Genomic DNA, 16677 nt, shown 5'->3' on the forward strand with positions numbered 1-16677 from the left:
TGCAGCAGTGACACGGAGCCGAGTGAAATTCTACAGGAAGACGGAACGTAATCGATGGAGGCGACATTCTGCCAAGAGAGGTGGCGGGGGCCGGGAGCACCGCACTCGCCGTCGGCGGCCAGCCCGCCCTCGCCCACCCCGACTGTGCCCCTGCGTCCGCTCCTCCCCCCTTCGGCCCCTCCGAGAAGCCGGGAACACACGTGTCCTGGACCCCCGGCTCTCCTTACTTATGCAGCACCGCCAGCTGACCCACAGTCGCACGTGCTGGCCCAGGGCGTGTGTATTTTATTTCGGAGCCCAGAGAGCGCTGAGGACACGGGAGCGCGCCAGGTCGGAATTCGTGCCAGAACCAACGCTGGCAGCACGGCCGGCGAGCCAGTGACCAGTCAGCCCTCAGCCAGGGCAAACCCAGCTCTCCTGGATTTATTCTGGGAACACGGCAGGCGGCTCCCGTAATGGAAACGTGTCCCGCGGCCGCGGCGGTAATGAGGGCTCCGTGCTCCCGCGCAGGCTCCTGGTGCTGAAGACGCGCCTCGCGTCCGCCAGCCTGTCCCCGGCCCAGGGGACAAACACGGTTGACAAATAGTCATCTTCGCCAGCTTTCAGAAAAAACATCCCAAATTACCTGTAAATTTGTTCGCAAATCCACGTGGCCAGGATGGCGAGAGAAGGAAGTGATCTCTTCTCCAGGACAAAGAAGACGCTTCCAACCTGGTGGGTTTGCTGTCAGGCCTGGGCGCTGGGCGAACCGTCCTCCGGCACCGGGATGGGTGGCCCCTTGCCCTGTCCTCTGTGCCTCTGTCTGAATCTGTCCCACTTCCGTGCAGCAAGCGTGTGAGGCCGGCAGATTCCTGTCGGCCAGGTGAGGTCTCAGGCTCAGGGACGCGGTCGCCCTGGCATCGGGGGGGCCTCGGGTACTCTGCCCTCTGGCTCGGGACTGCCACCACCTCGCCTGTGACAGCCGCTACCAGGGAAGGTGCGCTGCGTGTGACGGTGACGGCTGTGGCCCCCAGCACGGTGTCACCTCTGCGCACGTATTCAGTCCTCACTGCAGCCCTCGGAGGCCGGCGCTGTTGGGGGTGAGCTGTGTCCCCCAGACTCACAGGTCCCAACCCAGGACCTCAGATGTGCACGTATTTGGCGATAGGGCCTTCACCGAGGGTCCAATTGAAAGGGGGTCATTAGAGGGGGCGCTCTAACCCCCATCACAGGTGTTGTCATAAAAAGGGGAACTTCGGAGACAGAGACACGCAAACAGCCTGTTTCGGTTCTTGTGAACTGGGTGCAGTTTGCTTTCTGGTCTTTTCTTGCCGGTTTGCAAACAGAAGGGCTTGCAGCCTGCTCAGGAGCCCTGGGCGCGGGAGGAGCGGGCTCATTTCCCTCCCTGCAGGTCCCCGGGGAGGAGCGGCCCCTCCTCCGGGCCCAGGGCCTCGTGCAAGTAGCAGCCAACCGTCCGGCAGCCGCCCAGGCCTGAACCCACCCACGTCCCTGGAAGCCAGACCACAGCAGCGGTGGAGAGGATCCTAAATTCGCTGGCTCCCTCCGCCTCCCCGTCTTCCCCTTCCCCACGTCCAGGCCTGGGTCGTGGGCGCAGGCCCCTCGCGGTCAGAGTCCGAAATGCCGCCATCCTCTGGTTCATTTGTCAAACTCTGGGAGACAACTCCCCCCGGCTCCGGGAGGGATGTTGCATAACCTCCCATTTCACCCCCGCTCACCTTCTCGGCTGCACATGTTTTCCTGTGTTTCTCATTTACTTTCCCCTTTCACAAGAATTTTTTGAGTGGGCTGGGCTGAGTGGAAACAGCCCCGGTTGGCTGCTTCGGTGGACGCGCTGCTATTTCTTGGAAGGGGAATGTGGGATTAGGTTCCCGGGGCAAACCCTTTCCCTTCCCAGCCCCGCCGCCCCTTTCCTGGCCTCTAGTTTGTATGAGCCGTTTTACCGATAGATCGGCCGCTTGCTGCAGGGGTGTTTTGCGACCTCGAGTGATGAGGCCGATGGCTGTGTCCAGTCCCGGGCGGGGGCCCTGAACACACCGCGGAGGCCAAGGTCAGGATCCCAGCCCTGCGCTGTGTCCCAGCCCAGCCCGGCTTGGATTGTTTGTAAACTGTTGGTGTTTGAAACAAGACCGCAGTGACTAACCTCGTGCCCTGGTCGCAGGCCGGAGGTGGGGTTTCTGGGTCAGTGGGTAAATGTAGGTAAAGTTTTGTAGCTATTCACAAACCCCAACCAATGGGGCAGGAGAGTGACCATCGACCCCCGGCGGCACCGGGAGCGGTTTTTCCCCACCAAATTTCTGGGCGTTTGCCAGCTGGATAGCTGAGGAGGTGGCATCTGGTGCGGTTGGTCTTCGCTCCCCGTCTCGTGGTTCCTGGATTGGGGGCCTTTTTCTTTTCTTGTGAACTGTCTCTTGCTTTTTTGGATCATTTTTAAAAAATATGTTTTTATCGATTTCAGAGAGAGGAAGGGAGAGGGGGAGAGAGAGGAACATGGATGAGAGAGTCATCGATCGGCTGCCTCCTGCTGGGGATCGAGCCCGAAACCCGGGCCTGTGCCCCGACCGGGAATCGAACCAGCGACCTCTTGGTTCATGGGTGGAGGCTCAGGGGCCGCCCCAGCCTGGCTTTTTTTAAAATCAGTTTTCTATTGAATTCTTGCTCTTTTATCCCCCAGTTTCTAAAACTCTGTTTTAAGGAGATTAACTCTTTGGGATCTTTTTTTTCTTTCTTCATTTTGTTTATTTATTTTTACTTTCCTTGGCTTTGCAGAAGTCTTTGAAGTTTATATAAAAGGAGGAAATATTGCAGGAAAAAGGTAATTTCTCCTCGATCAATCAGACAGCGATTTTACGAGTGTGGTGTTACCCTCCCTGTGTCGGCAGCGGCTGGCGGGCGTGTCGTTTCTATACTCTGCTTCCCACCCTCCAGAATCAGATCCCGAAGCCCCTGGTTGAAACGGCAGGTCACTCCGTGGTCACACGTCCCGTTTTCCTGCTCTCCCTGCTCGGATACCCCGTTTCAGAGGTTACGTGTGTGCACTTAGCGCTGCTTAATATTACAGAAGACTGTTGTGAACGATTCCCTGCTCCCGCTTTTTTATCCTGTGGGTAAATTCCCAGGAAAAGGGTTTACCTGACCCAAGAATTTAAACATTTTAGGCCCCTGATAAATATCGCCCGTTGCCGCTCAAAAGCCTCCTGTCGCCTACGCCCAGAGCCGCGTGTGTTCCTTAGTTTCTCCAGGACTGTAACCAAGTCATCATTCCTCAGAAAGTGTCCCATCGATCCCCAGGCAGAGAAGGAGCCTTGTCATTCACCACGTGACCGAATCAGGGAGCCGGGGAGACGCGCCGAGGTCAGGGAGCCAGCCGAGGGCAGTGTCCCGGTCCCCAGGAGGGGAAAGCAGGCGGGGCTCCCACAGGGGCCCCCCCCAGCGCACGGGGCTGCACGTGGGTCTTCAGACAAGTTTCACAGGAATCTGTTGGGCCAACGGGAGCATTTTTATTCCACTGCAGAGAAAGTCACACCCAGTGGCTCATGGTTGTCGAGCCACCTGCTGGGTAAATACTCTCCCCATCGAGCACCGTCTGCCAGGCATCGCCCAAGCCCTGTACCAGGCAGGTGATGTCGCACGGGCATGAACCGCTTGCTCCTGGCACCAGGAAGCTTCTCGCGCAGTAGAGGGGTGACCCCGGCACGGCGCCCCCCCAGCCTTTGCCCGGGCGGTGAGTTTGGAACGTGGAGTGAGCGATGCTGACCTGCTTCTGTGAATAGGCCCTTCTCTGCGCCAGGGCCTGTTGGCCGGACGTGGTGCCGTCACTCCACGCAGTGATTCTCGAGTGGCTTCTGTGCGCACTTTGGATGCAAGGGTGAGCAAAACAGGTGACGATCGCTGCCCTCGAGGAGCGTCCCTTCTGACAGGTAAACACGACAAGGTTGTGAAACGGCAGACAGGGGTCGTGCCGAACAGGGCAGGAAGGAGTGGAAGGGCGATGAGAGGTGTCGGTGGGAGTGGGCGAGGAGCTTGCCTGTAACGAGCGTCACCAGGGAGTCACTGGGAGTCGCGGAGCTGGGAGACCTGATGAAACTGTGTCGTGGCTGCATGCAGGTGTCTGGGGACCCACAGCCCCCGGCCCCCACCCCTTATTGCCTTTGCCCTGGCGGTGAGCAGGCCAGGGGAGGCGGGGAAGCTTGGGCACGGCAGGGCCAGGTGCCCGTGGTCTCCCGCAGCCCCGGAGAACGTGCGCCTGCTCCTCTCTGGACTGACAGGTGCTCTTGGGGGTGTCAGAGCCCGTGGTAACCTGGGAGTGAAGAACAGGTTGGACTTAGCGGTTCTGTTATTTTTGGTGCCATAATTTTATACTAACGATCCTCAAGTGGCCCAGAGTTTGCATCCTTGAGATCACGTAGTCCCCTTAGGCCCATTATTACTTCAGCAACTCGTCCTTCCCTGAAACAGACTTCCTCCAGGGCCACTCCTGTCTGTCCCCATGACTGAGGGCTGGGCGCCCAGGGACGCCGCGCAGGTCCTGGGAGTGAAGCCCCGGCTGTCAGCGCGCTGGAAACAAGCACGCTTTCCAGACGCGCGTGCTTGGTGCTCCCAGCAGGCGCGCCTCCTGCCCTGGAAGACGCCAGCTCCCAGGCTGGGGGTGGCGTTTTCTGGGGTAATTGGAGGTGTGCGTCTCCCTTTTCCTGCAGGACTGGTTGCGTCAGTGTATTTGATGACACTCGAGTCCCTCAGGGTGGGCTTGGAACAAAGCTCCGGGCTCAGGAAACGGAGGACCTGGGTCTGCAGCTGGAGCCCTGGCCCTGTGTGTCCGGGGCTCTCCTGCCGTCTCTGTGAATATCCTTAGGTCAGAGCTCTGTTTCTGCACCGTGGGGATCCCCGCCGTCATGTCGGAACTGATTTTGAGTAAGTTTGCGGTTTGGTTTTTTGTCTGCTGGAGCTCCCCGCGTTGTCTAGCTGAGGGATGGAGAGGGGGTGGGTGAGGTACTGGGACAAAGGGGGGCCCGGAGGGGTTGGCAGCAGTGCCCCAGCCACGTTTCTCCATCGTGACGTTGGTTCCTCTCTCTCATCTGCACTTGGGTCTCCCCAGCCGGGATCAGGAAGGACAGAGATTGGAGTGGCCGCAGTGTCCTCTGAGTCCCTGTGGGAATGACTTCTGGGACGGTGGGGAGGGGTTTGGACGTGCGGGCTAAGGAACCTGGGAGACAGAGGTCTCTGACCTGGGCGGGGTGGAGCTGTGGCCGGTGGACCCTTCCTGACCTCCTGGTCTTGGTGCTCCCCTTAGCCAGTGGTCTTCAGTCATGTCCAAGGACACACTGACGACCTAGAGCGGTGGGGAGACCCGACAGGGAGGGCAGACTATTCCTGGCTATTGAACAGTCTCCGGCACTGGCCGTGGGAACACCGAGGGGCTGTCTGTGTGGTTACGACCCGTCTTCTCCTCGGGGCGTTGAGCACCGGGTGGATGTCAGCATCTTAGCCGACTGAGTGATCGGTCATCGCTGTCACCAGGCCACGCAGTGGCTCCCTCCAGATCAGCTCTGCCCTCAACCCACCCTCGGTGTTTTGTGTCCGGTTACTGGTGCTGCATTCCACGTCGGGTGTCCTCAGTGACAGCTCCTCCTGGCCTGGGAGGTGATCGGGAAGTGAGAAAGCACACGCGGCCCCACTGAGCGTGTCTGCGGCTCTTTCCTCAATGGATCTGTTAAAGCTGGTTCCGTGCAGAGTGAGCACAGACAGCCGGTGTCCTCGCTGTCTGTGGGCCGGCCTCTGTTCATCGGGTCTGTGCCTCCCGCCCCTGTGAGCTCTGAGTGTGGGGCCTGTTACTGCGGAATGAAGAGACCACCCCCTCCCTTCCTCCCTCCCTCCCTCCCTCCCTCCCTCCCTCCTCCCTCCTCCCTCCCTCCTCCCAGGACCTCGATGCTGTGGGGCTGTGTTGGTGACACCCTTTGGGCTGTGCCGTGCACCCTTCCTGGACCACCTCTGTGTCATCAGCATATGAAAATGCATAAGGAGCTTGGTGGTTAAAAATAAACACGCAAACCTGGCCAACTCTGCTTACTCCAGTATTCCTCATATTTTACTGTTACACTTCATAATGCATCTGGGGAAAACACTGACTTAAAATATTACTTGTTCTAGTCGAGTCTGCGTTGCAATAGGCTTGTTGAGGTTAAATGAAGTCCGTAATTTAAAAACACCTCTGTATTTGGGGGCACTTTAGACTTGATTCACTGTGGATTTAGCTTTAGATTTAGATGGGAAGCTGGCGCAGGCAGCACGTCCCCACGCAGCGGGGGCTCTGAGGTCCTGCCTGCCCCCCGCGCGCCCGCTGGTCAGCAGCGCTGTGGGCCCGAGCAGGCTGCCTCCTCCTCTCTGTGCCTCGGTTTCCTCGCTTGTGAAACTGATATAATAGCAAAGATTAAAATGCAGCCCTGGCCGGTTTGGCTCAGTGGTTAGAGCGTCAGCCGGAGGACTGATGGGTCCCGGGTTCGATTCCAGCCAAGGGCACGTACCTGGGTTGTAGGCTCGATCCCCGCCCCAGGTGTGCGGGAGACAATCAGTCGATGAATCTGTCACATCCACATCTCTCTCTCTCTTTCTCCCTCTTCCACTCTCTCTGAAAAGCAATGGAAAAATATCCTCAGGTGAGGGTTTAAAAAAAAAAAAGATTAAAGTGCAGATGAATGAAAAAGCGTATGAAAGTGATAACCTAATGCCGGATGCACGTGAAGCCACCACGTGCTGTGTGTATACGGATGTAGATCAGTGGTTGTCACACGTCGCTGTGGGTGACAAGCCCCGTGAGGCCGGAGCAAACACAGATGGCTGTGTCCCCCCCCCCCGAGTTTCTGATTTGGTAGGTCTGTGTACAGCAAGTCCTCAGGCCTCGCCCATCCTCCAGTTTCGGGGAGCACACGTTGAGAACCATGGACAGGCCATGGAGACTTGGACACGGGACAGCTGAGGGCTCCGAGGAAGCGGGGAGACCAGGGACTGCGGCAGGGCGTGGGGGGATTCGGACGAGTGGTGAGGAAGGGGAAGGGGGCTTGGCTGGGGAAGGAACGCGGGTGGTGCTCGGCTGGCTTCCAGAGAGCAGGGGCTTCTTGGAGGTCATGGGGGGCAAAGGGAGGCCGTGGCTGGCCGGCAGCTGCTTTCCTGTCCTTTGCTTCCTTTGCAGGGGTGAAGGCGGGGAGGAGGGGGACCCCCAGAGGTCCACGGCCCGCAGCCCGGGGTCGGGGTGGTTCTGGCCCAGCGGCCCCCTTTGCCTTGTGGTAACCTGTGGACCGCCTCCCCCCAGCCCGTGCTGGACTCTCGCCCTCTCGCGTCTGCCTGCGTGTCCACGCAACGCCAGCCCGCGCTGAACGAGCGGCTGGTCTCCTACCCTCCTGACTTGCTTGCATTGAATGGCACTGAGAACCGACCAGATGTTCTTAAAATAGTTTGTTGTTTCACAAGACTTGACATTCCCATTAGGGAAACAAAGACTGTTTTTTCTCTCGTTGTGCATTGTGATTCTCTTAGCAAATTCCTGTTTCCAGTTCGCAGCTGCTCGGTGTTTACGAAGTCAGGCTTGGCCCATCCTGTGTGTAGGAGGGTCCGTGATGGGCTCAGACGATAGACACGTTTTTGGGGTAAAATATGTCCTGTAGTCGTCAGCATTTGAGCTGTGACTTTGGGCGCATCTCGCGGAGTATCTGCCCTGGAGGAGAGAGCACTGAGGTGGTGCCTGGAAGAAGGGTCTGGCCCGTGTCAGGAGAAGGTCACGGCCGGCCCCGAGGGGCAGGGCCGGTCCTTGCCCGGGGCAGCGGGAGCCACACTGTCTCAAGGTCAGGTGGAAATCTCGGCCCAGTAAGAAAGGAAGCGGGGGGTCGAGCCCGCGATGTGTGCTAAGGGTCACTTCTCCGCAGAGGCCGTAAACAGGAAAGGGAGCCCGGCTCAGAAGCTGGGGAGAGTGACTGCTTGACAGCCGCGACCCCACGCGGTCCCCAGCGACAGGCCCCGGTCTGTGAGTGGGACTCGCGGTGGGCGTGGGCTCCATGGGCTCCGGGTGGAAGGGCCGAGCCCTGGCTTTCTGCCCTTCTGAATCCCATCTCGGGCCGCATCCAGCCTGGCACCCGCTGCACAGCGGAGATAAAGCCAGAGGCTCTGGAAACTTCGTTTGCTGCTTCCAGAGATGACGACCGTCAGCTCGAGTGTCCTCAAAGACTGAGTTGCGAGCATATTCCTCTGCTCGGCAGTGTTCCCCTCCCTTTCGCCCGTGTCCGCCGGTGCCCGGGCCCTCGCTCCCGACAGGTAGTGGCTCGCGCTTCCAGGCAGGTGGGAGGCCCCGGGAATGCTAAGCTTGTTCTCACTCCCGGCAGCGAGTATACGTGGGCGGTGAGGGTGCGCCGGGTGTCACAGGCGGGAAGAAACCGAAACTCGTAGACGTTATGTCATTTCTCCAAAATCGTACACCAAGGGGCTGGACAGGCGGCTGACCCCAGGTCTGCTTGATTCCAGAGTGTGGTCCGTTTACCTGCCCCCGGGGCCGTGAGAATCCGACCCCAGGCCTTTCCGACACAGCCAGCAGCCGCCCCCCAGCTCTCACATGGGGAAGCCCATTGGCAGCCGCTGTCCCCTGGGGGACACTTCCAGTCTCGGGTGACCTCGGGCCCTCAGGGGATGGTGGGCGATCCTCTTTGCCAGGTGCCCGGGGCACAATTCCCCCAGAGTTGCATCATGGAGCTCTTTCCGTGGCAAAGGGTGCTCGTGGATTGGGTCTGAAGACCCAGAGCGGGAACCGTGTCCAAGGTCCTAGGGCTGTGCTGTGCTGAGTACATCTGGCCGTTGGCTGGCATTTTGTTTTCTCTTTGTGTGTCGTGAGTCTGTCATTATGGACACAACCCTCTGCTGTGGGCGTGAAGTGGGCCGAGGCAGACCTTCCACCCACGGCCTCGAGAGCCAGCAGGGAGGGCGGGGGTCTCCCGCATCCAAACCATTGCGCTCCTCGGGTCCGAGAGCAGGTTAGGGAGGAAGGAGATCGCCTTACCTGAATCCATGTGGATCCCGAGGTTCGGACAGCAGGCACGCAGGGACCGGGCGGCCAGGGATTTCATCTGAAGTCGGAACTGAGTCTCACCCCATTCTGAGTTAGGGAACAGGGGGTGCTGGTGTCATAAAGCACTTACTTACCTGTGGCAGGTACATGGTACCTGTCCTAAGGCTTAAACAAAGCTCCTAAAGGTTCAAGAGTGAGAATTTCTATCTCTAGATGCAGGAATGTGTCTCTTCAACCGACAGACAGTTACTGAGAGGCTTCTGTGGTTCGGACCTGGACTGGGAATTGGGGGTGCCCACCTTCCCCGAGTTCCCTGAGCAGCACGCAGTGGGAAAGGGTGTCCCCTGTGTCCCCCGAGCAGCATGCAGTGGGACTCTGCGTGATAAAAGCAGCTCTAGACAATACATGCTCTCGGGGGAACACAGACTGCGGTGGGTAGGGGGTGGCAGAGATGGTGTCGTGAGGATGGGAGTGGAGATCCCCCCACCGCTGGGTGTTGGGTGTCTGTGACACACCAGGCCCAGAGTGAGCAGACCTGCTGAAGACCCGGCCTTCCTGAAGCTACATGTTAGGGGATCAGCCAGGATGTAAGGAGGCAGCAGAGCTCGGGCTGTTATTGAGGGTTGGGGACCACTGGGCGGGAGGTGTGATCCCCCCTCGGCTCTGGCAGAGGCTGAGGGGCTGACTGGCTGTCCTCTCTCTTCCAGACTGCTCTGCCATGACCACGGCGTGGTACCGGCCCACGTGGGACCTGGCCCTGGACCCGCTGGTGTCCTGCAAGCTGTGTCTGGGGGAGTACCCGGTGGAGCAGATGACCACCCTGGCCCAGTGCCGCTGCATCTTCTGCACGCTGGTGGGTGTGTGCGGAGGAAACTTCTGTTGAAGAGAATTTCAGGATGAGGCTTGGCTTTCATTTTTACCGACACCGAGCTAACTTCAGACCTCGTTTTGCTAGTGGCGGGTCTCCCTTCTGAGGCCTCCCCGTGCGTATTGGAGGGATCCTCTACGTCACCCCTGTCCCCAGGTGGAACTCCGTCACAGGTGCTCCTGGTGCAGGTGCCACCAGTACAACAGAATCCCGGGAGCCCACGGTGCAGCCAGGAAAAGCTGCCTGTGGCCCGTGGCCTGTGGTCTCCTTTCCGGAGGGGAGGCTGTCCCACGCCTCATTTCAGTGAAGCAGTTGTGTGTTTGAGATCCTGACAGCGCTCACCTGGTGGGCGCGCTCAGCTGGAATATCGAGCTACCTGTCAGCTTGTGCTGGTTTAATACTAAACCAGAATGTGCGCATCTTGAAATCACAATTAAATCCTCGTAAGATGGAGCTTTATTTGGGGCCAGGTGATTTGCTCTTAATGATGATGGGACTTCTGTTTCTATCCTGCCAAACTCAGACCCAAACATTAAACTCACCCGAAAGGGAAAATCGGGTGGAGTTTACTTTCAGTTCATCTCGTTTAATTTTCCTTCCCTTTCAAGGAATGAAAAAAAAGTCCAAAAAAGAAAGACCCATTTTCTTTAAATTTAAAAAACACACCAAAGAATACTCTTTTGATTTTAGCTGCTACACGTGGACCACTCGGGTGGCCTGCTGGGGACTGAAATGTTTGGGTCGTGACCTACCACCAGACAGCCTTCCCTGCCCCGTAGCACGAGACGAGCTCTCTATTCTTGCCCACGTTTCGGGGACCTCCTTTCATCTGCCTGGGGCTCTCCTCCAGGTGGCAGCACACTTGGTGTTACCATCTCCGTTTATAAATAATTGGAGACGGAGCTTCGGGGACATTCAAGTCTCCGTCTTCTGGCTGTGCCGGGCTCGGCGCTCCGAGGGGCAGAATCTGGACCCCCCCCCCCCCCGTCCCTGGTTTGGGGAGAGCTAGTCAGTGAAGCTCAGAGGCCTGAAGGTCAGTGTGTAGCTGACGGCCAGGAAGCGAGCCTCAGAGCTCCAGGACAGGGACTGGAACCCGGAGGACAGGACACCCTTTGACATTTTTCTGAGGTGAGAAGGCTGGGAGGAGAGCGCCCTGGGACGTGGAGAGATGGGCCTCTGCCCACTGGCGCAGGAAGGGGCTCCTTTCCCTTCCTAGAGGGCGAGAGAGGGAGGCGGAGCAGGTCCCCCCCCCATTAAATAATTAGCTTCCTGCAAAAAGCCTCCCTCCCACCCACTGGAGAGAGTCCCCTCTGCCCTGGTGCCCTGGGGCCAGTTTGCTGCCTCTCAGTCACCTGCTGTCCCAGAGGGATGGCCTCCGGTGGCCTGGATTTGTCTTTGTCCCCTAGACTAGTCCACTCAGTCAGGCCAGTTTAACAGGCTTGCATTGTTTGTTGTTTGGGTTTTCTGTTTCTAGAGAATTGTAGTAAAAATAAATACCTGACTCTAATTCAGTCAAACGCTTAATTTAAGTCAGGGCCCTGAAAGGGGAAAATGGCCCTGTTTTCTCAAAGAGGGGCTGCCCGAGGACAGAGACAGCGGGACAGTTGTGACTTTTCTCATGATCATTTTTGAGGACTTATAATGTCACAGGCGGTTCCCTCTCTCTGGAGCTCAGGGCAGCGGGAGGGGAAGGAGGCCCCTGCGTGCTGATGGGTGGGGGTGGGGTGGGGGGTGTCGCCTCCAGTTCTCTTGCTCCTTGCATTGAAATGGGATAATTATCTATTAAAGGCCCTTCAGAAAATGCTTAGCAAAGACTTAGCAAAGGGCTGAGGGCTGCTCAGGAGGCACCTCCATGCCACGCCCTAGGTCAGGGGCAGAGGGCTTCCCTCAAGCCCCCCGATCCAGCGCCTTCCTCCCCCAGAAAGAGACCTGGGACCCATAGTCTCTCTCCCTGGTTTGTGCATTTGACTCTCCAGCCCAAAGCTGACCCCCTGTTGTCTTCCCGAGGCTTGAGTCAGTCCTGTCACAGTGAGGGTCCCAGAACTTGCTCCAGTATCGGAAAGGTACCCAAATGGGTGCAGGAATCCATCTCCCTCACCCCTCTGATTCTTCAGATATCAAACAAACAAGCAGACCTCTCGGTGTCTCCATTCGGTGGAGTGATGACACCTCACAAGATTCTCCTGGTTTGGTTGGTGGCTGACAGGTACAGTGGTCACCACAGAGCCTGGTGCCTTGACAGCCTTTGATCACCGATCGCTGTGATTGATCAGACGGCAGGGAAACACTCGCACCTGCTCTGTGCCGCGTCTTCATTCTTACACAAGCTTCCCCCTTCGCCCATTTCTTAGCTTTTTACCATTAGATCAGAAAACACAGTTGTGAGCCAGGTCCACTTTATATCGGGACAAAGATGGGCTTGTTTTCCAAGCTGCACGGTCAGACACGGACCTGCGTCTCTCTCTGTGTTGTAAACAGATCGACGTCCCAGAACAGTCACTTTGTAAGCTGTGCGCTGCCTGGGATGGCGGAGTGTTCGCTCCTAGGTCGTCAGACGCCCTGCTTGTCACATGCAGGTTCTTGGACAATGATGTTCAGAGTCCTCGGTGTCCCCTGGGTGTATATGTCCCACCAGCTTTAACTGCTGTGTTCTGCTTCTCGGGGCATATAAACCCTCTGACACTACGTACCGTTCTGCACGGTGTTCTGAGTGTTCCCAGCATTTTACGGGTTCACGGCATTCCAGTGTCCCCCTGAAACCTGATGTAGACAGTTATAGAAAGTAAAATAATCTGCTTGTGGCTAAGGTCTAATTTTTTTGGCATATGATGTAAGAAACAGATCACACAGATAGGCAGCAGATGGCATCAGCCACTGTTTACTCTGCAGGTGCTGTGTGCTGGGCATGCCCCAGGTGCTTTTACAGTCTTTCTTTCTGTCCCAAAAATCCACCAAGACAGATGTCCCCATTTTGTCGTTGAGGAAGCTGTGGCCAAACTCGTCAAGGACCCATCGCCTGTAGTTTCTGCCTAGAAAGACGGGGATTCCATGAGTCTGTCCAGCTCCAAAGACTGTGGTCTCTTTCTTCCCCCGTGTTGCTCATGTGCCACTTTTCATGGGGTCTTCCAGACTCTTTCTCTTGCATAAAATTCTTAACAACTGCTCTGTGAGTTGGTTCAGCCGCCCCACACCGCAGAGAGGGCCAGTGAGGCTGAGGGAGAGCAACGGGCTTGTTCTGAGCATGGAGCTGCTTGGAGCTGCAGCTGACGTCAGGGGAGGCCCGGCCAGTGACAGTCACCAGGCCCTCGTATCGAAACGGATGAGACGTTTTTGGAGGTAGAGGCTTAGTAACGTTGTGAGGCCATCATGAAACAATGGGCACCAACGTGCGGTTGAGGAGGGTGACCCCGGCCCTCCCTCCCCACCTGCCCCCTTGCTGGGAGGCTTGCTGGCCCTGTGTCTGCTGGGGTGAAGCAGGCATCTGCCCGCAGCCCGAGGCCTGTGCACCGGCCCGCAGCCCCTGGCTCCCGGGGGGCCCGTTCATATTCAGTGAGTGACTGAAGCCTCTTATTTGGTGGTAGCTGTGGGCTACGTGGTGAAAACGCAAACACTCTTTTCTATGCATCACTGTTCCTTTAACCTCGAGGCAGTGCCGCTGTTGACAGGTGCTTCTCTGTGTTTTCGTTTCAGTGCCTGAAGCAATACGTGGAGCTCTTGATCAAGGAAGGATTAGAAACTGCCATTAGCTGCCCGGATGCTGCTTGCCCGAAGCAGGGCCACCTGCAGGAGCACGAGGCACGGCTGGAGCCCCGGGGCCGGGGCGGGCGCTGGCCGGGGCCGGGCTCTGTCCCAGCTGACCGCGCACCGTGCCCTAGCCTCAGCCTGTGACACTCCTCGTGTGTTCTCTCCCTCAGATCGAGTGCATGGTCGCGGCTGAAATTATGCAGAGATATAAAAAGCTGCAGTTTGAAAGAGGTAGGCGCCCCTGCGACGAGCCAGTTACGGTGCCTGTGACAGCATCCGGGCGATTGGGGGGCATGTTTCCCTTGGGTAGGATTGGGCGTCATTTGGCTACAACAGGGGGAAAAGGGGCGGGAGTTCTGGCAGTTGGCCGTCAGTCTGACCTCTGACGAGCCGAGTTGGAAGGGTTATGGGATCCACGTGGCAGCAGGAAAGAGCTAATGACCAACAATCGTCGGGAGGGATGTGGGCTTAGGGGCTGGGACCCTCCGGAGCATTGTTCCTCAGCCAGGTTAAGGCCCAGCAGTTTGAGGGCTAAACTTTCAGACCTGCACTGAATGTAGGAGAGGCAGCCATGGCGGGAGGCCTGAGGCTAAGACGGGAGTGTGACCAACACCTTCCACCCAAAGCGTGGCCTTCCCCTGCACTCACTGTCCCGCTCCTGAGGCCTGGACTCCCAAGTGCTGTCTTATCTCCGTAAGTTTACAACAAACAGCCCTTCAAGGTCGTCCTGTCTGTTAAACTGACACCCCAGAGGCTAACGGACGCACCCTGATTTCCATCTCTAGTGGGGGGTGGGGTGGGGTGGGGTGGACTAGAGCCCTTCCCAGTGCCTGCCCTGCCCTCCTGGCTGGCGCCCAGCCTGCCCTGACCCAGGTTCTCCAGGACCAGGGGGTGGAGGAGCTGTGACAGTGATAACTGTTTGTGAGATGACCTTGCAAGTGTCACAACATTGCAGTGTCAGGGCAGGGCCTTATCTTTGCTCTCTGACGTAGGTCCTACCACAGGGATTTAAAGATTCTGTGGATTCCCCTTGGCCTCGTTTATGTGTTTATGTCCTGGGCCTCGGGCTCCTCTGAAGGGGGGCGGGATGACTGACATGTGTAGCGGATGCTCCTTTTGAAAACTTGGTTGTGAACATGCCCAAGTCTAAAACTCCTACCTCGGTTTGTAACCACTGAGGTCCGCTCTCCTCACCTGGACGGGCTCTCAGGTCCTTGTCCACATCAGGCGTCCGCTCCCGAGATCCAGCCCCGGCTCTGGGTGTACAGGAAAACCGTCCAGATGGGGGTGAATGCAGAGTAGGCCAGAGGGGTCCAGATGGGGGTGAATGCAGAGTAGGCCAGAGGGGTCCAGATGGGGGTGAATGCAGAGTAGGCCAGAGGGGTCCAGATGGGGGTGAATGCAGAGAAGGCCAGCGGGGTCCAGATGGGGGTGAATTCAGAGTAGGCCAGAGGGGTCCAGATGGGGGTGAATGCAGAGAAGGCCAGCGGGGTCCAGATGGGGGTGAATTCAGAGTAGGCCAGAGGGGTCCAGATGGGGGTGAATGCAGAGTAGGCCAGAGGGGTCCAGATGGGGGTAAATGCAGAGTAGGCCAGAGGGGTCCAGATGGGGGTGAATGCAGAGTAGGCCAGCGGGGTCCAGATGGGGGTGAATTCAGAGTAGGCCAGAGGGGTCCAGATGGGGGTGAATGAAGCATAAGCCAGAGGGGTCCAGATGGGGGTGAATGCAGATTAGGCCAGAGGGGTCCAGATGGGGGTAAATGCAGAATAGGCCAGCAGGGTCCACATGGGGAGTGAATGCAGAATAGGCCAGAGGAAAGAGTCAGGAGTCTCCTGTTCAGCTAAATGTGAAACATTTTCTAGTGTGTGATTTTTAAAAGAAATACTAAAGATATTTCCTCTTGAGGATTACTTCCCCCCCAAAAAGGAGTGTGACGCCAACTTAAAAAAACAAAAACATTGGCTTTTGATGGCATTAAAATTTCCTTTCAAGAGCTTGTTTATTTAAACGGCATCTATCATTTGGTTTTGACAGTCTGTAACTTAACTGTGATGCTGTGCGGTACACAAGTCAGTGTGTGGAGCTATAAAAGTGATTAATTTGGATTCCTGAGACTTTCAGGCTCTTCGGAAAACATTTTCCAGGGAGAATCTGGACAGAAAGTGGCGGTTATTTGGGTTCTAAGAAAATGAACTCTCTGTGACATCGAGTTTGATGTAAAAGGGCAGCGGGGTGAATGTCCTTCCTAATCATGGTAGCTGTTATTTCTCCAGTACTTCGGCTTTAGTCAAAGAGATTTTGTTTCTTTTGCATAAGAAGGAAGCCAACTTGACTCAGGTTAAAAAAAACACATCTGTCCAACCTATTACTTTAAAATGTTTTGCTAACATTACAGTTAAAAGCCAACACAAATGGGCTCAGACTTACTATGACTAAAGACCTGTCTGAATGAAATGCTAACATGTTAGAGATACAATGTAGCCATTGATTATGCCCAGTCGCCCAGCAGGTTTGGAGATAGGATCAGAAAACACGTTCAGTTTCTTTTTCTTTGCCATGTGGTCCGCGGAGGATGCCCTGGGAGAAAACTCAGGGGGTTCCATGGTTTTCTGAGAACATTTATATCCCCAGGTATCCCGTGGCTGGTTTAAGTTGCCGAGGCCGTCTCCACTGGTCTAGAGTGCCCCGGCTGATGGTGATAGGAACCCGAGGGGTCTCACTGGAGCCGCGTGGTCCCTTTGGGCTCCCGGGCAGACCAGCACTAACTCGGTGTGAAGTTGGAATTCTGTCCATGTGCTGTATGATGTTGGACATGCAGCACCCATATCGCCTGCAGGGCCCTTCCTGGGTGTGTGCGCCTGGGGCGCCCCCGGGGTGCTGGGCAGAGCTGGGCTCAGGCTCCGCACACACCAGCAGGGAGGGTGGACAGGGCTGCTAGGTACCCTGCAGGACTTTAATTCCCGAAGAGGATGTGGGGACGTCTCCTCTGACACTGAGACCTTCCCAGGACCCCCCCTGCCCC

General features: G+C 57.0%; 1 protein-coding gene across 6 annotated transcripts in view; it reads left to right on the top strand.

Moving 5' to 3' along the window:
• RNF144A (ring finger protein 144A) overlaps positions 1-16677 on the top strand; it is a 145720-nt gene that overhangs the window by 29363 nt on the left and 99680 nt on the right. For 5 of the 6 annotated variants that reach the window (XM_081156299.1, XM_081156300.1, XM_081156298.1 and 2 more), the window contains 3 exons: positions 9751-9896; positions 13602-13706; positions 13826-13886. In XM_081156299.1, the coding sequence (XP_081012425.1) occupies positions 9762-9896; positions 13602-13706; positions 13826-13886 (301 nt within the window). In that variant the 5' untranslated portion in view covers positions 9751-9761. The remainder of the gene's footprint in view (positions 1-9750; positions 9897-13601; positions 13707-13825; positions 13887-16677) is intronic. The other variant, XM_081156301.1, reaches the window with a different exon arrangement.

The sequence above is a fragment of the Miniopterus schreibersii genome (assembly GCF_964146895.1).
Source record: "Miniopterus schreibersii genome assembly, chromosome: 13".
NCBI classification, from domain to species: domain Eukaryota; kingdom Metazoa; phylum Chordata; class Mammalia; order Chiroptera; family Miniopteridae; genus Miniopterus; species Miniopterus schreibersii.